General features: G+C 42.4%; 1 protein-coding gene across 4 annotated transcripts in view; it reads left to right on the forward strand.

Annotated features, from left to right (window-relative positions):
* The window catches only part of PDE4B (phosphodiesterase 4B), a 664998-nt gene that overhangs the window by 518829 nt on the left and 125324 nt on the right, over nt 1-20845 (forward strand). For all 4 annotated transcript variants that reach the window (XM_042249316.1, XM_060410676.1, XM_042249321.2 and 1 more), the window contains 3 exons: nt 5999-6035; nt 6168-6238; nt 20313-20362. In XM_042249316.1, coding sequence (XP_042105250.1) covers nt 5999-6035; nt 6168-6238; nt 20313-20362 — 158 coding nt within the window. The remainder of the gene's footprint in view (nt 1-5998; nt 6036-6167; nt 6239-20312; nt 20363-20845) is intronic.

A 20845-nucleotide genomic window follows, 5' to 3' on the forward strand; every position in this document is an offset into this window, starting at 1 on the left:
TTGCCTTGTCTTAAAGAGAACACTGGAGCACAGAGAAGTTAAGTAAATTACCCAGTAAACAGGGAAACACAACTCAAATTCAGGAAATCTAGATGACTAAACCATGTGGATATTCAGTACACAAACAGACTAAATAATGATGAAAAATAAAAATAATGATACAAATCTCTGCTCTGCCTACCTTTCCAGCTATTACAAAAATTATATCCATCCTTTCTTTGAACAAAAATTTGCTTACATTTGGACACCTTGCAAGCAAATGAGACATCTTCTGTGTCTTCAAGGGAGCTAAAGTATTAGTAAGTCAATGTGCTGTGCTTAGTCACTCAGTCGTGTCCTACCCTCTGCGATCCCATGGACTGTAGCCCACCAGCCTCCTCTGTCCATGGAATTCTCCAGACAAGAATACTGGAGTGGGTTGCCATGCCCTCCTCCAGGGGATCTTCCCCACCCAGGGATCAAACCTGGGTCTGCCGCATTGCAGGCAGATTCTTTACTGACTGAGCCAAGTCAGTAGACAGCTGTAAGACCTTCAGAAAAGGGCAGTGGTCGAAAGGGATGCCCAGGACTTTGAGAGATCTGGCCTGGCAAAGTGAGAGGCCTACTTTGAGGAATTACAGCTAAGCTAGAGAAATTACAGCTAAGCTAGAGGAATTAGCAGAAGGGTGTGCAGGAATAAGGGCCATGTGCTCACCAACTCTAGTTCTCAAGAATGCTTTGGGGAACCGCAGCTCAGTGTGGCTCAGGCAAAGAATGTGAAAGGATGAGGAAGTGGTGAGAGACACGCTAGAGAAGTAAGCAGGACCCTCACCAGGAAGAGCCTGTGTGAGGACTTAGCATTTATGCTGCAGGCAAGCAGCCTGGAGCTACTAAAGGCTTTTAAGCAGAAAAATACAAATCAGACAAAAGTTTTTGAAAGATAACTCTGATTAACAGTTTGGAGGGTGGACAAAACCTAAAGCTATTTCCAAGAGCCAAATGGGAGGGGCTTTGGTAATTTATATAATAAAGGATGGGATTCTATGTTAGAACAGATCTAGTGGGCAATTAATAAATATTTGCAAGTTAGGATCCACAGATGGTGGTGGTTGACTGTGGGATGAGAGAGAGGCAGGTTTCAGCCTTGACCAACAAGATCAGTGCTTACACCATTCCCTAGGGTCAAGAACATTCCCTTACCACATGAAATGAGACACATGAAAATGCTTTGTAAACTGTAAAGTACAATATAAATATTAGTACTCTTGATTTTAATGGGGGCAGAAATGACTGTCTTAAAGAAGTTCTCACCAGTTGGAAAGATAGACATGCAATTCTTTAATTGTAATAATGATGATACCTACTCCTAATGAGAGTAACTGTAACAGATAGCAAAAGTGCTTTTATGTGCCAAGCACTGTTGTAAGAGTGGTACATACGTAATAACGCATTTAAATCTCACAACATGTTGTGAGAGGCATAGAGTGGTTGCCTAAAGGCCCACAGTGTGTAATAGTGCAGCTGAGAAGCAAACCAAAAGCCATCTGGCTGCAAAAGCTGTACTCTTCACTACAGTATAGTCTGTTTCTCTAAGACAGCCTAAAATCAATGTTACAAAAAAAAGTACAAGTAAAATTCTGCATGTAGATAGGAAACAGAGAAAGGTGAAACTGATAAAATCCAGACTGTAGCAGTAGGAAGAAGCATTTTTGCTTTCTATAAAAGTGTTTCATTGTTGAAAGCAGATCCACACTCAAGACTCACAGAGCTGTTTAGTTGCTAAGCTGTGTCCCAAACACCATGGACTATAGCCTGCCAGGCTCCTCTGTCCATGGGATCTTCCAGGCAAGAATACTGGAGTGGGTTGCCATTTCCTTCCAGGAAATGGGCATCTCCCTGACCCAGGAATCAAACCCAAGCCTCCAGCATCTGCAGGCAGATTCTGTATCACTGAGCCACCTGGGAAGCCTATTAAGACCCTCAGAGTACTCGGCTCCATTTAGCCTACAGAAATGTAATGTGCTGGGTTTGTCGCTAGATGGCGCTCATGCCATGGTTCTGAATATCTGGTATTGTTCCTGTGGGATATTGCCCTCTCTAGTGGTTTGGGCAACTAACAACTGCATCAGTTTCTATAACCAATCAAGTATTTTGTTATATTCATGCCCTTTTCTTATCCATATATCAAATTATGATTTTAAACATTTGGACTAGTTTTATAAATTATCTGGCTGTACTCCAATAGAAGGGGGTTTTTTTTGTTTTCTTATCTACAGATTATCTGATCGTTTCTATAGCAGTTACTGTCTTACATACAACATTAGCTTTTACAGTTCAAATTCTGAGACCCAGTGCTCAGGATCTGAAAATTCATCCCTTGCCTCTGAATGTTCTACTGTCATAAATTTCAGAAGTTCTGTAATAATAAACTGATTTTGACATGGGGCCCTCTCTGAATTTTTTTAGTTCAGTTCATTTCAGTTGAGCCGCTCAGTCATGTCCAACTCTTTGCGATCCCATGGACTGCAGCACACCAGGCCTCCCTGTTCATCACCAACTCCTGGAGTTGACTCAGACTCATGTCCATTGAGTTGGTGATGCCATCCAGCCATCTCATCCTCTGTTGTCCCCTTCTCCTTCTGCCCTCAATCTTTCCCAGCATCAGGGTCTTTTCAAATGAGTCAGTTCTTTGCATCAGGTGGCCAAAGTATTGGAGGTTCAGCTTCACCATCAGTCCTTCCAATGAATATTCAGGACTGATCCCCCTTAGGATAGACTGGTTGGGTCTCCTTGCAGTCCAAGGGACTCTCAAGAGTCTTCTCCAACAACACAGTTCAAAAGTATCAATTCTTAGGCACTCAGTTTTCTTTATAGTCTTACTCTCACAACCATACATGACTACTGGAAAAATCGTAGCTTTGGCTAGACTTACCTTTGTTAGCAAAGTATTGTCTCTGCTTTTTAATATGCTGTCTAGGTTGATCATAACTTTTCTTCCAAAAAGCAAGTGTCTTTTAATTTCATGGCTGCAGTCACCATCTGCGGTGATTTCGGAGCTCAAAAAAATAAAGTCTGTCACTGTTTCCATTCTTTCCACATCTATTTGCCATGAAGTGATGGGATCAGATGCCATGATCTTAGTTCTCTGAATGTTGAGCTTGGGCTACCTGCTGTGGGCCCATGCCTGAGCTCCACACCAGCTGAGCCCACGTTGGCCCAGGCTTCACACCCTCTCACTGTCTTTGAATTTTTTAACCTCCCTTTAATCATTAGTTTGTAGAGTTTTAGTAGCTCCCTATTCATGCAACAGTATATCAGCTTTTGGCACTATTTCTGTGTGAAATTTGCTCATTATTTAACTTTTGTTAGGAATTTAGATTCCAGAAATCCAGGACCCATAGTTGATCTACTTAAGTCTAACACTATCACCGTATTCCCAACTCACCCGGATGTCTTCTGAACAATGTGAACTTCACAGCAGAAATCTGAACAAATAGTAGGTTATTTCACCCATCTGAAGTTCATCCCCCCAAAAAACACTTGGGAAGGGGCAATTCTTGTAACATCTCACCACCCTGCACTTATTACAACTGCATGTCTCTTCACTCTTACTGTCTCTCGTTTTCTCTCCTCTCTAAGAACCCTGAGGTTCTTCCTTCGGATCTCTCTATATACTCCCATCCACGAAGCCACTCTCTGCCATTGCTTCAGCGGTCCCCACTGTTGTAAGTAAGTCCTAAACCTCTAGCTCTAATCCCCGTATTTTAGTCTTCCCACTTGCTGTTTCCACCAGGATATCGATGAGTATCTTAAAACTCAACGTGTGAGGAAGTGACACGCCTCCTCCAGCTCCTCCTCACTTTTTCGTTTCTACTCATGACTTCGCTATTTTCCCAGAAACCTGTTCTAAAAATGAAAATAGTGTTTCTTTATGAACCCTATCCAACTAATGCCAAGTCCTTGGCAACATGTTCAGGGGCTCTTCCAGTTGTCTTTGCTTGTTTCTTCCTCTGCCTCACCAAAGTCTTCTCATCTGGGTGACAGCAACGTCCTTCCAACCGCCCTTCTCGGCTCTGTCCTCGCTCCTGTCTATCTCTCATGCCCATAGCATTTTGCTTTCTAAAGCGCTTTTCTGTTCGCCTATCTCACCGCAAACCTCATCTCTTCTGCAGAGTTAAGCACCTATTCCACAACCGTTGTTCACAATGTCCATAATATGAGTGTGGGGGACCTTCAAGTATTGTCCTCTGCAAATGTCTGTCATGTACTCAGCTCTGTCCAAACAACCACCAAGCATCTCCAGGTCCAGTATTTTCCCATTTCAGGACCTCTATTCTTGTATTGCTCTCATTAGAAGCATCTACCATCCCTACCTTTTAAAGCCAATACTTGCAAATTCATCTTGAATACCACCTGTTCAATCAAGCCTTTCCTACCTTGTCTGATCCGTAATTATCAGTTCTCCTTTGTACATTCATTAAGTATCAATTGTTTGTATTCTCATTCTATATTTATATGATTTATACTATCTACTGCAGTGTTTTGGATTTTTTTTTTTTGTCTCCTGTTTTAATTTTAGGGGATCATGAACTCTGTCAACCATGAATTTAACCATGCAGGGCCATCAAAAAATAGGAAAACAGAATGGTTAAAAGCACAGATTTTGGAAATCCAATAGTTTTAGTTCTTCCACTTATTAGCTATGTGCTGGTTAAGCAATGGTTTACCTACTCTGAGCATTGATATTATCTATAAAATAGGCCTAAGATTAGCTGCTTCAAGTCTCCTTACAAGAGTTAAGCGAGGTTTCATGGAGGGCCTGACAGATGGTAATCACTCAAAGAGTGCTTAGTCTTGTCAGTGTTCTTTTTATCGTCACTGTACAAAGCAAATGCACAGAAAGTTTCCTGGATGACATTGAAGGGGGACTTCTAGCTAAAGACCACAGCAGAAAGGAAAATATTGTACTAAATGAAGCCCTAAAATAAAAACTCACACTAGAGAAGAGGTCCCCAAGGATACAGGTGTTATCCAAGCCTCGATCCCAAGGCCTCACCTGATGCCTGGTGCTGGGCAGGTGCTTAATAACCATTGGTTGCACTCCCATAGCTAGCGAATAAGTGCCATATTTGTGCAGTGATCGATGATACAAAGCAGATGATCAGACAGTGAAGGAAACTCATTGTCCACTACCTTCTGCGCAATTTATGATTCACACTCTGATAGCAAATCGGCCCGATTGTGTGTCTACAGCTCAGGCCAGTGTGTCCTCTAATGGTTTTAATGGAGATCTTGCTATATGGATTTAAGAAGATTTATCAAGGCCTGTACCAGAGAGAAAACACATTTCTCCTGAAAACACATTTCTGCATATTCCCAAATACAAAATTTATGTGGCTCAGCTCAATCAAATCTTTGGGACAACGTGAGAGACAATGATATGATAATAGGTTCAATCCTTACACTCCCTTAAAAGCTTTTCCTTGGGTACTTTAAGAAAAAAGTTATATTAAAAACAAAAGTAATGGGATTCCCAGACAGAAATCTGTGTTTAAATGGCATTAAGGCTGTGGTTCAAATCAACAAAAGCCAGGAAATCCAAAGTTAACCTTTATCCAGACTGTTAGGCCATTTTTTCCAGCTCTGTGTATGCCTGTGAGCAGCCCTCCCTTTGAATTTCCTGGCTCTGGTAACCAAAATCCACAAATCTCTTTGAATTACAGTTCTCCAGATCTGCTATTTAATGAGAATATACCCTGAAGATATAAACTTACTTACAAGTGTTTTTATGTGTAGCCACTGTAAATCTAGGAGCTATGAACCTGGTGGGTTTTTTTTTTTTTTTCTTTCAAGTTCCTGAAATTCCCATCTCTGCCTAAATCAGTCCTGCCTTATATCCAGGTAGAATGACTTGTCTAACATTTGTGCTGCTAACACTGAAGAAGTTTCATGACAGTTTATGTGTCATAGTTATAATGCAAATACATATTAAAGTATTTTTTTTCTCTCTTTTCACCAGACATGGCGATGACTTGATTGTAACACCTTTTGCCCAGGTATGTATCATGCTGGCCTGGCTCATTCTCACTCTGCCCCTGGGTATAGTTTCTAAGAGTGGTCTGTGAACCTACCTAGCCCTCTCCTTTTGTTCCTAACCACTCCTAACTGTGGAAATATTCTCCTTTTAGGTCCTTGCCAGCTTGCGAAGTGTGAGAAACAACTTCACTCTGCTGACAAACCTTCATGGAACATCCAATAAGTAAGCACACACATTTGTGAAGTTGTGAATCCCTTCCAAAAGGTGAAACACTGCATAGCACTAACACACACAGACACACAACTTAACACTAATGAATGGACATTCGTCCTCCGAGCTAGGTTAGGATACATGGTAACATTTGAAAGTGGGATGGATCACCATAGTATTTTAGAACTGGTATCACTTCATGGCAAATAGATGGGGAAACAGTAGAAACAGTGGCTGACTTTATTTTTCTGGGCTCCAAAATGCAGATGGTGATTGCGGCCATGAAGTTAAAAGATGCTTACTCCTTGGAAGGAAAGTTATGACCAACCTAGACAGCATATTGAAAAGCAGAGACGTTACTTTGTCAACAAAGGTCCATCTAGTCAAGGGTATAGTTTTTCCAAATGCTATGTTTTTTCCAATAGTCATGTATGGATGTGAGAGTTGGATTATAAAGAAAGCTGAGTGCCAAAGAATTGATGCTTTTGAACTATGGTGTTGGAGAAGACTTTTGAAAGTCCCTTGGACTGCAAGGAGACCCAACCAGTCCATCCTAAAGGAAAGCAGTCCTGAATATTCATTGGAAGGACTGATGGTGAAGCTGAAACTCCAATACTTCAGCCACCTGATGCAAAGAGTTGACTCATTGGAAAGACTCTGATGCTGGGAAGGATTGAGGGCAGGAGGAGAAGGGGACGACAAAGGATGAGATGGCTGGGTGGCATCTCTGACTCTATGGACATGAGTTTGAGTAAACTCTGGGAGTTGGTGATGGACAGGGAGGCCTGGTGTGCTGTGGTTCAGGGGGTTGCAAAGAGTTGGACAAGACTGAGTGACTGAACTGAAGATGTTAGAAATTAGTCCAGATCTTATTAATCTTTGTATCTTTAACACTTAGTAGACAAGAGTTTAACAAATGAAAGGATGAGGTTTTTTTTTTTTCCTTTTTCGTTTTGTATTTACTGCTTGAAAATATGAATCAGTTCAGTTCAATTGCTCAGTCATGTCTGACTCTTTGCAACCTCATGAATCGCAGCACGCCAGGCCTCCCTGTCCATCACCAACTCCCGGAGTTTACACAAACTCATGTCCATTGAGTCTGAGATGCCATCCAGCCATTTCATCCTCTATCGTCGCCTTCTCCTCCTGCCCCCAACCCCTCCCAGCATCAGGGTCTTTTCAAATGAGTCAACTCTTCCTAAGAGGTGGCCAAAGTATTGGAGTTTCAGCTTGAGCATCAGTCCTTCAGTGAACACCCAAGACTGATCTCCTTTAGAATGGACTGGTTGGATCTCCTTGTAGTCCAAGGGACTCTCAGGAGTCTTCTCCAACACCACAGTTCAAAAGCCCCAAATCTTCGGTGCTCAGCTTTCTTCACAGTCCAACTCTCACATCCATATATGACCACTAGAAAAACCATAGCCTTGACTAGATGGACCTTTGTTGGCAAAGTAATGTCTCTGCTTTTTAATATGCTGTCTAGGTTGGTCATAGCTTTCCTTCCAAGGAGTAAGCATCTTTTAATATCATGGCTGCAATCACCATCTGCAGTGATTTTGGAGCCCCCAAAAATAAAGTCTGACACTGTTTCCACTGTTTCCCCATCTATTTCCCATGAAGTGATGGGACTAAATGCCATGATCTTAGTTTTCTGAATGTTGAGCTTTAAGCCAACTTTTTCACTCTCCTCTTTCACTATCATCAAGAGGCTTTTTAGTCCCTCTTCACTTTCTGCCATAAGGGTGGTGTCATCTAAGATATATGAATACTCATCAGTAAATACCATAAATTCTATTAAAATTCTTTTGGATTAAGCTATTAAAGAGTTCAGAAGTTCAATCTTAAGAGTAAAAGTAACAAAAACTCAGGTCTAAGTTGCCTATGTTTTGGTAATATATAAACAGATTCATGCAATTTGATGAGTAAGAGTAGCGCTATCCTCTCTTCTGTCCTTAACGAGCTACATAAACTTGGCCATTTCAACTAACATGGCTGAACTGTGGTCTCCTTATCTGTTAAATGAAAGGTTTGAGCTGATCATACTCCAATAGCTTTCTCCTCCAAAATCATTTCAATCTGTGGGTCTAAGTGCTATGTCGTTCACTATCCAGCAATTTAACAATCATCGCAGAAATCAGAAGGTCATAGAACCAAACTTCCCTGGTGTTTCAGTGGATAGAGTCTGCCTACCAATGCAGGGGACACAAGTTCGATCCCTGATCCAGGAAGAATTTTACGTGCTGTGGAGCAACTGAAGTCCATTCGTAACAACTGCCGAGCCCATGTGCCACAACTACTGAAGCCTCTGGGCCTAGAACAAAAGAACAAAAGGTGCAACAAAAGAAGCCACCCCAATGAGAAGCCTGCATGCCTCAAGAAAGAATCGCAGTGAAGAGTAGCCCCTGCTCACTGCAACTGGAGAAAGTCATGCGCAGCAAGGAAGACCTAGCACAACCAAAAGTAAATAATTTTTTTTTTTAAAAAAAAGGAGATCATAGAACTCGTGATCCTGGAATGGTAGGGCCAGAGGAGAACTTTGAGACCATTGATTCAGCAGCTTTGTTTTACAGAAGGTGAAATCAGGCCCTCAGAAATCCAGCAAGTTGCTAACAGCCACACCATAGGCTAAAGACACCAGGACAAAACCCTAAGTCTCCTGATTTTTCTAGGCTAGTGTTTACCCTGTAGGAAATCCTGTCTCTCTAGTCTTTCTGAAATTATTCTTCAACCCTCTGTTTTGCTTTTATCCAAATTTTTATTGAATGGCGTTATTAAGAGTAGACCCTACTTTGAAAGCTAACTTTTCCTTTCATTGTTCTATCATTTTTCACTGGGGCTTCCTGTGAGATGGTCCTGCATCTTTCTATGGAGTTTTCCCCAGCATCAGTTTCTCTTCCTCTAAATTATTCTCCAGAGTGCCACCATAGTCATCTTTTTCATTACTATGTGGCTGTGTCACTTTCCAGCTTCAGTAGTTCACTGTCTAATCATTAAGATGAAAGCAGGTGCTTGGCCTAAGGTGTCTTGCGATCTGATTCAAGCTAGTTGGATTGATAGTTGATCGAGTTTATATTGGATGCAGTATACAGGAAAGCTAGAAGCCTTCCCAACCTCATTTGCAGTGGTGAAGTGAGTGAAAGTTGCTAGGTCATCTCCACCTCTTTGCGACCCCATAGGCTATACAGTCCATGGAACTCTCCAGGCCAGAATACTGTAGTGAATAGCCTTTCCCTTCTCTAGGGGATCTTCCCAACCCAGGGATAGAACCCAGATCTCCAGCATTGCAGGCGGATTCTTTACCAGCTGACCCACAAGGAAAGCCCTCATTTGCAGAGGTGCTCTGTGTTTATTATTAAATAGTTACCTCAACAAGTACTTGTTTAGATACTATTCATCCACATATTTTTGTTTGTACTTAACAAGTATGTATTGAGCACCACCTTGTACCAGGTACTGGTGATATAATAGTGACCAGAACATACAAGTTCTCTGCCCTTTTCAGGATTCCCATTCTAATGGGACATTCCCAGAGGTACAGAGGTGTACAATCAGACCAGGAGTTTGGCCACATGACATCACGTTCCAACAACTGCATGGTGTTTGTTCCCTGCATGTTCTATTCTATATCCTAATCATGGACTTACTGTTCTCACTTCCTAAAGTGTCTCTCTCCACCTTCCATTGATTGTTCCACTGAATCTTGCTTGTCCTTTCTAACACACTTCTGTATCACCCTCACCAGGATGCTTCCCCTGACCCTGTCAAGCCTGGCTGAGCATCCTTCAGTGGCCCCAGAACACTCTGCAAATCATGTATGGATCTTTGCCACCACTGCTACTAGACTGTGTGTCTTGTTAGGACCCTTGAAAATTACATTTACTTTTCCTTGACTCTCTAAGAATTAGCAGAACACCTGACAAATAGTGTTTGCTCCATAAGTATTCATCATTAATTCTCTGAATTAATAATTTTTAGAGAAACATTTAGAAAGTTACTTTTTCAAAAGTGATCCTTTCTGTTTCCCCACTTTTTTTCTTTATAGAATATGGCTTCTGGGGCCTTATTTATCACTTCCTAACTCAATTCTACCTATTGAAAATTATGTGACTTGGGGAAATTATTTCACCTCTCTGGAGCTCAGTTTCCCAGTCTGTAAACAGGGTTGTTCTGAGAATGAAATTTGTTGATATTTGTAAAGTGTTTATAACAACTTATAGCCCATGGTAAGTGCTCAATAAATGTGAATTATTGTAAGTGATGGTTATATTTCTCTTGCTGAAGCCAGAAATAGTGTGACACTTTGGAGTTTTCATGTCCATCATCCTAATTATCATCACCATAAATAAGATTTGTGATGTGACAGGCATGTTGCCTCTGCTCAATGGACAAGGAACCAGAGCTCAGGGAAATCAAATGATTAGTGCAAAAACAGCTCACTTCTGGAGACATGCCAAACCAGTCTTGAAACCTGGCGTCCTAATTCTTGCAGTGCTCTTCTGTAAGGAAAACTCAGTTTTTTCCTTCCTATGTAGTGAGAAACTTAGTTCTTCCCATGTGGGTTTTGTCTTCCTATGAGTCTTCTTTACTATCCACACAAAACACTTCATTTCTGACCCGTCTGGTCACCAATCCATGGAGATATTTTCCCCTACAATTACAAGCAAATGTTGGACACCAGCTGGATGTCTGACAGTTTAGTTCAACCCCAACACTCTCTATATGGAGATAGCATCAGATCCCACAGGTTAGGGCTCAGTCCCACGAGATTGCACACTGCCTTCCTCCCCACCTTTCAGACACCAGTCACAGGCTCAGATTATCATCTATGCTTCTGATTGCGCCAGCTATAGATTCTAATGAATCTGTGTCTATTCTATTTCAACCTGTATCTAATTTATTCTAACCCGCCCCTCCCCCAGGTCTCATTAATTTGCCTGAGCTGCTCACAGAATCTAAGGAAACACTTACGAATGTTTACCAGGTTATTACAGGGTGTGATAGAGGATACAGGTGAACAGCCTGATGAAAAGACACACAGGGCCGAGCCTGGGCGGGTCCATCCTCATGGAGCTGCGGTGTATCACCCTCCTGGTGTGGATGTGTTTGCCAGCTTGGAAGCTCTCTGATACCTGTATTATTAGGATTTGATGGAGGTTTCTTCACATAGTCATGATCAATTATTAACTCTGTTCCCAGACCTTCTCTCCTTTCCGGAGGATGAGGGATATGGCTGAAAATTCTAAGCTTCTATTCATGGCTCGGTATTTCAGGTGACCAGCTCCCACCCAGGAGTCACCCAGGACGCAGAGTCACCTCTTCAGAACAAACGATGCTCCCAGTGCTCTTCTTTCTTAGGAAATTAACAGGAGTTTGGGGAGCTCTGTATCAGGAAGCAGGGCAGAGACCTATACATATATAGAGATGATAAAATATATATATTTTATTATCTCACATCTTTCCATTTACTACACTTTCACATTTACTACTATTCAGTCTTCTGCATTATGGGGTGAAATCTCTGAAGGTTTTGGAACAGAGTCACTTAAGAACTTACGGAATAGCTGAAGGTCAGAGAGCCTGAGTCAGAGACATGAGCTAGGAAAGGGTTTCAAGAATTAAAATGTGAAGAGTGAAACCCTGAACCAAGATGATGGAGGTGGGAATTGAGGAAGAAGGGGTGAATAAGGGTACATTCCAAAGGCTTATTTAGCATAGCAGGACCCCAAAGCACTACACTGCACAGCTCCAGAGAGAAGAGGTGTGGGGAGTGATATGATGGACTGTTTTCAGTTACTGTTTTCTTAGCATGGGCTTGGAGGTCTTTCTTCTGTGAAAGTATCAGGGAATTCCTTCTAACCCTGCTGATTGCTGCTGCTGCTAAGTCACTTCAGTCATGTCTGACTGTGTGTGACCCCATAGACAGCAGCCCATCAGGATCCCCCATCCCTGGAATTCTCCAGGCAAGAACACTGGAGTGGATTGCCATTGATTAGGTGGCATTAATGGTAAAGAATCAGCCAGCTAATGCAGGAGACTCAGGAGACAAGGGTTCAATCCTTGGGTCAGGAAGATCCCCTGAAGGAGGGCATGGCAATCCACTCCAGTATTCTTGCTTGGAGAATCCCATGAACAGAAGAGCCTGGTGGGTTACAGCCCACGGGGTCCCAAAGAGTCAGACACGACTGAGCACCTAAGCGTGCACACACGCACTGATGGTTACAGGCTGTCAGCTGAAGTAGTTTCTGGGGAATCAGATTTTTCCATAGCCTTGGGGTTTTGAACCACATACAGATGCAGAGTTGCTATACACAGAGTGCCCTAGGACCACAGCTGCCATACAGAGAGCTCATCCAGAGCTGAGGACCGAGGACTCAGGCTGAGCACTGCCCTCCAAATCATGGCGCTTTGTGTCTCCTCTGGTCCAAAGCACACTCAGCAAACATAATAGATCCCCAGCAGTAAGAAAGTTGCATCTAATTTGGTGTCATTGTTGTTCAGTTGCTCAGTTGTGTCCGACTCTTTGCGACCCCACAGACTGCAGCACACTAGGGTTCCCTGTCTTTCACCATCTCCCGGAGCTTACTCAAACTCATGTCCATTGAGTTGGTGATGTCATCCAACCAGCCATCTTCTGTCATTCCTTTCTCCTCCTGCCCTCAATCTTTCCCAGCATCAGGGTCTTTTCCAGTGAATTGGCTCTTTGCATCAGGTGGCCAAAGAATTGTAGCTTTAGCTTCAGCATCAGTCCTTCCAGTGAATATAACTAATGGTCATTCCCAAATTCATACCCATATTTGTGCAGAGTTGATCCTCCTATTAAGTTCAAGTACTTCCTTAAAATCAACACCAATCAACATGTCCATCAGTAGAGCTTCACCAAAGGGAGCTGAGAATGCTTCAGTCTAGCTCAGGCTCAGAAGTGAACACTGGGGCAGCCTGGCAGGGGCAGGTTGGAAAACTGAGGGTCCACTTAATGCACTTGATTCTATTCCCAGTGGATACCATCAAACAAATAAAGACAACTGAAGACAAAAATATCTATTAGGAATGTATCCACCAGACTAAGAGGATTGTCCTTCCCACCCCAACCCTGATATTCACTGATCTCAACAACTGAAACAGCAAGGTTCGTGGAACTCGGAAGTTGCTTTCTGGGATGTTTGGCTTGGGTTCCTGAGAGCCATTCCTTGACTTGAATGTAATAATTTAAGTAATAATTATATCCTAGAATGGTTTTCATAGGACATGTGGGTAGTGTGTGTGTTTTCTTTTTAATATGAAAAGGAACTCCCACATAGAACTATACTGTTCACACATCAAGATTTCCTTTATCTTTTGGCTCTTTGCTTAGTATAAAAGCAGTCCATTGTCTGAGCTTTACCACCCAAAGTGTAAAAAATCTCAGAGTTCCTGTTGAGGTGATTTCCTTGCACTTCCATGAAATGTTTTATTGAGGGCTGCTTGATTGGGCTTGTATTTCTTGGCTTCAAATTGAAACCTATATTTCCTTTGTCCCAGGAATTTTGAAACTAAGGCTTTCATTTAGAGTTTATTCAGATAAGCATCCCTAAAGCATTTACTGGCTTTAAACAGACTGCTAGAGAAATCACATGTGAATGAGAATGCTTACCATTCAGCAGTCTGATAGCCAGGGAATATAGCTGGAGCAAAGAGGTGTCCCTCATCATCCAGCTCTGTCAGTAACATCACTAGTATCACTGGTGGCTCCCAGGAGATCATGTTACATCACTGTATTAACATTCTTCCAAAGTGTAATTAAATCAACATTATATGAAATCTTTGAAAAAGAATTAATAGTCACTGAATTTTTTTTTTCAGTATATATCTGAAGTGTCTTTCATTGCTTTGTGTCCTTTGGCATGGGACTTAAATTAGCTGAGAATAATAAAATCTTGAGCATTCAGAGCTGGAAAGAACCTAGCCAAATTTCCTCAGAGTGAGGGAGGAAATATATGTAAAACCTCTCACACAGGAGCTGGCACATTGTAAATTAGCAGTAAATGTTACTTGCTGCCTATTCTCCCCAAGTGAGGAAGAAACTGAGAATTTCAGTGAGTTGCCCAGGGCTATATAGTTAGAAGGTGCCAGAACCAGGATTAGAATTCCTGTCTTCTTATTCATAGTCCAGCTCTTTTTCCACTGTGCTATTCAGGGCTGGAAAGTATTAACTGCTGTGGCCATATTATCCTCCCTATTAATATCACCACCTTTACAACCCAGGCATAGAACTTATGATTATTCCATAAGTTAGGGACCTTTGGACTCACAGTGGCCATTTTCTTCTGGCACTCTCATGCCCCACAAGCAATACTGCACCCACCAGACATCATTCGTTCATTTAAAATGTATTGAGCTTCTTCTTTGTACTGGATCTTGAGAAAAGTGACAAACCTTTATAAATGTTGTTGTTGTTTAGTCACTAAGACCCCATAGACTGTAGCCCTCCAGGTTCCTCTGTCCATGGGATTTCCCAGGCAAGAATACTGGAGTGGGGTGCCATTTCCTTCTCCAGGGGATCTTCCTGATCCAGGTAGTCCTTGCTTTTCTGAAGCTTACACAGAGAGATGCTTAGCTGAATTAATAGCTGTAAATAAAAGTTATATTTTCAAAATAACTGCTAGGACAAAGGAATTTAAATTATTTAAATTGTGTAGTTTTTAAGAAGTTATTGGAAGAATCAGGCGCTGTACTATTAAGGAAGCAGAGATTTCCAATATTTAGGGTCTCATTTCTGTGTCTCTTTTTGCAGACATTTTCTTTGGAACTCAGGAAAATAAGTAAAATAAAAATACTTAAAATATATTATTAATCTAATCAACACCTATCAGCTACCTATATTGTATCAAATATTTTGCTAATTCCAAGGTTACAAAGGGGAATGAGATTCAGTCTTTGCTTAAATTTCTCACAGGTAAATGGGAATTGCAGTGCAGTTAAGAGCAGCACTAGGGTGAGACAAGCATAGAAAAGTACAAGTAACGCAATGACCAGTCAGAGGAGGGAAGATTTCTCTGAAGAGGTGAAGCTGGAGTGCAGTCCTAGAACATGTGAAGGAGTTTGCCACTTAAAGCGGAAGAGAATAGTGGTCAACTGAGCAAAACGGATTCAAAAGACACAGCAACACGAGCATTTTCTGTGTCTGAGGAACAGTGAGGAGTATGTAGAACTAAGGCTATATGGGAAAAGGAATCCAGATAAAACATTCATATGGTGGAGGCTTCTCAAATCATTTTCACATCATATAGTTTGCCAGTATTTACGGAGTTCCTACTCTTCACAAGGCAAGCTGGTAGGTCCTGCAGAAGGCAAATGGAAGGGATAATAACTGGACCCCACCATTAGTGGGTCATAGATTAGACATGGGGATAGTCCGTGACCATATATGAGTTGTAACATGACAAAATAACCCTAAAGGTACAAATACAGTGCCAGGGGAGATTAGTGGAAGGGTCATTTTTAGCTAAGAGAATGATATTTTCAAGAAGGAAGAAATTTTCCTCTTTTCTTCTAGGTTTTCCTAGCTGGTCTAAGAATTAAGTTGACATGAGACAGATTAACAAGAGAAAGTCAAACAAATGTCTAATAACATGTGTATATGGAACAGACCCAGGAAAACTGAGTGATGACAAATGGCTGGAACCCTCCCCTTAAGCAGCATTTTCAGCTAAAGACAAAAGAGAATATTGTGGGGTAGGGAGTTGGGACTTAAAAAGGAAGGAAGGCAATTGACATGGAAATGGAAAAGCAAATGTTTGGTAAATAAATGTTTGCTGGACCTTATGGAGACAGACAGTGACACATAGAATGGAATTTTGACAAACAGACTTTCCTGGGTTCCTCCCTGCCTAACATACCTAGTTCACACTACTCTTATGGATTGTGATAGCTCTGTTCCTCTATTGACATTCCTTTAGTCAGTGAAGGGAAAGCTCAGTCTTTGGGACCTTTCCAGCTTGAAATCATTCACATGCTAAGAGACATTTGGGGTAGCAAGTTTTCCTCCCCTATAACCACATTCTTTGGAGAAGGTGGCATTTGAAGGTGTGATTCTGGATACCAGGTCTTTTTTTCTTCCCCACACATCCAAGCACCAGCTGGGTGTCCTATAAGTCAATAAAGTTCTAACATGATTTACTTGGAGATAGTGTCAGACCCCACAGGTTAAGGGCCCAGTCCTATGAGACTCTCCCCCCAGTACACACGCACGCACACACACATACACACTTCAGACCCCATTGGTTCTTGTAGGTATCTGACCCACAGGCTATAGGTTGGAAGTTCCCATGACCCCTTCCTTGAGTTCAATGAACTTACTAGAAGAGCCCACAGAGCCTAGGGAAACATTTTACTTACTAGAGCACAGCTTTGTTGTAAATGGATATGACTCAGGAATAGCCAGATAGAGGAGGTTCCGGGCTTGAGGGGTAGGGGGAGGGAGGAGAGGATGGCAAAGCTTCCAAGCTCTCTGAGTGCATCATCTTTCTGAATGATGTTCACCAACGCAGGCTTTTTGAGTTTTTATGAAAGCTTCATACAGATGTATGATTGATTAAATTATTGGCCACTGATGGTTGAACTCAATTTCTGGCCTCTCTCCCCTCCCCAGAGGTTCCAGGTGGGCCGAAAGTTCAAACCTTCTAATCGCATGATTGGGTAGTCTGGCCCCTATCCTCCTCCTTAGGTTACCTAGTTGCTGGTCCAAAGATCACTTCATTAATATGTCAAAAAACACATAGCAAAGATGGCTTTTCTCACTTTGTTGTTGTTCATTTGATAAGTTGTGTCCAGCTCTTTGTACTCCCATGGACTGCAGCACTCCATCCCCTGTCTTTCACTATCTCCAGGAGTTTGTGCAAACTCATGTCTATTGAGTCGGTGATGCCATTCAACCATCTCATCTTCTGTTGTCCCCTTCTCTTCCTGCCCTTAGTCCTTCCAATGAATATTCAGGGTTGATTTCCTCTGGGATTGACTTGTTTAATTGACTGATTTCCTCTCCTCACTTAGGAAACTCTTAGGATTTTAGGAGCTCTGTGCCAAGAATTGAGCCAAAGACCAAATGTGTGTGTGTGTGTGTGTGTGTGTGTGTGCGCGCGCGCGTGACATATGCATAGTCAAAGCTATCGTTTTTCCAGCAGTCATGTATGAGTGTGAGACTTGGGACATAAAAAAAGGCTGAGCACTGAGGAATTGGTGCTTTCGAATTGTGGTGCTGAAGTCTCTGGAGAGTCCCTTGGAATTGCAAGGGAAAGGTCAGTTTTCATTCCAATCCCAAAGAAAGGCAATGCCAAAGAATGTTCAAACTGCCTTACAAGTGCACTCATTTCACATACTAGCAAAGTAATGCTCAAAATCCTTCAAGCTAAGCTTCAACAATATGTGAACCAAGAACTTCCAGATGTAAAAACTTGATTTAGAAAAGGCAGAGGAATGAATTGCCAACATCTGCTGGATCATAGAAAAATGCAAGAGAATTCCAGAAAAACATCTACCTCTGCTTCATTGACTACACTAAAGCCTTTGACTGTGTGGATCACAACAAACTGGAAATTCTTACAGAGATGAGAATACCAGACCACCTTACCTCCTGAGAAACCTGTATGCAGGCCAAGAAGCAACAGTCAGAATCAGACTTGGAACAACAGACTGCTTCAAAATTGAGAAAGAAGAATGTCAAGGCTGTATATTGTCACCCTGCTTACTCAACTTATATGCAGAGTACATCATGTGACATGGCAGGCTGGATAAACCTCAAGCTGGAATCAAGATTGCCAGGAGAAATATCAACAACCTCCGATATGCAGATGATATCATCCTAATGGCCAAAGGTGAAGAGGAACTAAAGATCCTTTAGATGAAGGTGAAAGAGGAGCATGAAAAAGCTGGCTTAAAACTCAACATTCATAGAACTAAGACTATGGCATCCAGTCCCATCACTTCATGGGAAATAGATGGGAAACAATAGAAACAGTGACAGACTTTATTTTCTTGGGCTCCAAAATCACTGAGGATGGTGACTGCAGCCATGAAATTAAAAGGTGCTTGCTCCTTGGAAGAAAAATAATGACAAACCTAGACAGCATATTAAAAAACAGAGACATCACTTTGCCAACAAAAGTCCATATAGTCAAAGCTATTATTTCTCCTGTAGTCATGTCTGGATGTGAGAAGTGGACCATAAAGAAGGCTGAGCACCAAAGAATTAATGCTTTTGAACTGTGGTGTTGGAGAAGACTCTTGAGAGTCTCTTGGACTGCAAGGAGATCAAACCAGTCAATCCTAAAGGAAATCAGTTCAGTTCAGTTCAGTCGCTCAGTCGTGTCCGACTCTTTGCAACCCCATGAATCACAGCATGCCAGGCCTCCCTGTCCATCACTAACTCCCGGAGTTCACTCAGACTCGCGTCCATCGAGTCAGTGATGCCATCCAGCCATCTCATCCTCTGTCGTCCCCTTCTCCTTCTGCCCCCAATCCCTCCCAGCATCAGAGTCTTTTCCAATGAGTCAACTCTTCACATGAGGTGGCCAAAGTACTGGAGTTTCAGCTTTAGCATCATTCCTTCCAAAGAAATCCCAAGGCTGATCTCCTTCAGAAAGGACTGGTTGGATCTCCTTGCAGTCCAAGGGACTCTCAAGAGTCTTCTCCAACACCACAGTTCAAAAACATCAATTCTTTGGCGCTCAGCTTTCTTCACAGTCCAACTCTCACATCCATACATGACTACTGGAAAAACCATAGTCTTGACTAGACGGACCTTAGTCAGCAAAGTAATGTCTCTGCTTTTGAATATGCTATTTAGGTTGCTCATAACTTTTCTTCCAAGGAGTAAGCGTCTTTTAATTCCATGGCTAAAGGAAATAAATCCTGAATATTCATTGGAAGGACTGAAGTTGAAGCTCCATTATTTTGGCCACTATATGTGAAGAGCCAACTCATTGGAAAAGACCCTGACGCTGGGAAAGATTGAGGGCAGGAGAAGAAGAGGACGACAGAGGATGAGTTGGTTGGATGGTGTCACCAATTCAATGGACATGAGTTTGAACATACTCTGGGAGATGGTGAAGGACAGGGAAGCCTGATGTGCTGAAGTCCATGGGGTCGCCAAGAGTCAGACAGGACTGAACAACTGAACAGCAACAGCAACAAGGCCAGCAAATCAGTATCACTTGGAATGAGTTAGAAATGCAGACTCTTATGCCCAACGCCGGCAGACTGAACAAGAAACCCCAGAAGTAAGGTTCAGCAGTGTGTCTTAATCAGCTCTCCAGGTGATTCTATGCACCCTAAAGCTTGAGGGCCGCTGCTCATTCCTGTTTCTGGGAGGCTTTCCAACAATTCACCGGGAATCCTGGAGAGCCTGGCAAAGCATGAGAAGGATGGCAAGAAAATTAGGGTTTGTGGGCAGGTGATATAAAAGATGAATAAAGAAGAAATGAAAACAAGAAAGAAAAGGAGAAAGAACCCCTGTAATTGTGGGGCATGGGTTTATCTGCTTGCTTCATCTGACTCTCAACTTGAGTAGGCCAAGAAAAATGCCCAGTTCTACCATGAAAAGACCTTTCCGTAAATTAAGCCACCTGGATGACTGTTCCTAATGGCTCAGGGATCTTTGGTAAGTGACTTCACTTCTTCTGCTCTCAGGTTTCTAAGGTGTAAAAATGGGAGACCTGGACCGATTCACGTCTAAGTGTCCCTCTCCTTCAAGCACTGCCCAAAGGAGTTGAGATTTGCTCTTACATTTGATGTCATTTCTGATCAAGTGTATCAACTTCAAGGGCCACCTGGGGCAGGGAAATCTAAAACAGAAGGACTGGTTAGGGACCTGGAGTAAATGACTTCCTTCCTGGAGTGTTGGAGCATCCAGGAGGCTGGGTAGAGGGAAATTCCAGGCCATCTGGATGTGAGAGTCACAGTCATCATCCGAGTTACAGGAGCCTGCCTTCCGGAGATGGCATGATGTCATTTGATAGCTCATTCTGACCTGGAAAACTCCTCCGTGATCAGGGGGTGCAGGGAAGGGTATTCTTACAGAGACTCAGGCCTTCTTTTCTCTCCCTCTCCATAGGAGGTCTCCAGCTGCTGGTCAGCCATCTGTCTCCAGAGTCAACTTGCCAGGTAAGCCATGTCATCAGACTTATCTCCATATTTCAAAATAATAAATGTACCTCTTTTCTAGACCCTTTTCTAGAATAATAGCATTTGTTTGCTCCCAATCTATCTCTTGGTGACTTTTTTCAAAGGCAGACTGGAACTTTACTGTAGTCCACGTGAAACCAAATGAAAAGCAGCATTAAATAACTTTCCCATCGTATGCACGCCTCCGATTTCAGAATGTGATGGATGTGTGGTCATGCTGCTTCCCGGAACCAGAGCCAGAGTGCAACCTTGACCTCAGCTTGCCGGCCCCAGTGAACTCCGGGGGAGCTAACCTCAAAGGCCCCAGGTGCCCCCGCATTGGCCTAAGGGCCCTGCAGTGAATGTTAGTGGTTTTCCTCTTAGCGTCAACTATACATCCCACTTGAATCTATATCCTTTCCAGGTGTGAAACCAAAGGCTTTTTCCAGGTCACAAATCATTTCCCTTGGAGGTCATCCAACT

The sequence above is a fragment of the Ovis aries genome, chromosome 1, assembly GCF_016772045.2.
Source record: "Ovis aries strain OAR_USU_Benz2616 breed Rambouillet chromosome 1, ARS-UI_Ramb_v3.0, whole genome shotgun sequence".
NCBI classification, from domain to species: domain Eukaryota; kingdom Metazoa; phylum Chordata; class Mammalia; order Artiodactyla; family Bovidae; genus Ovis; species Ovis aries.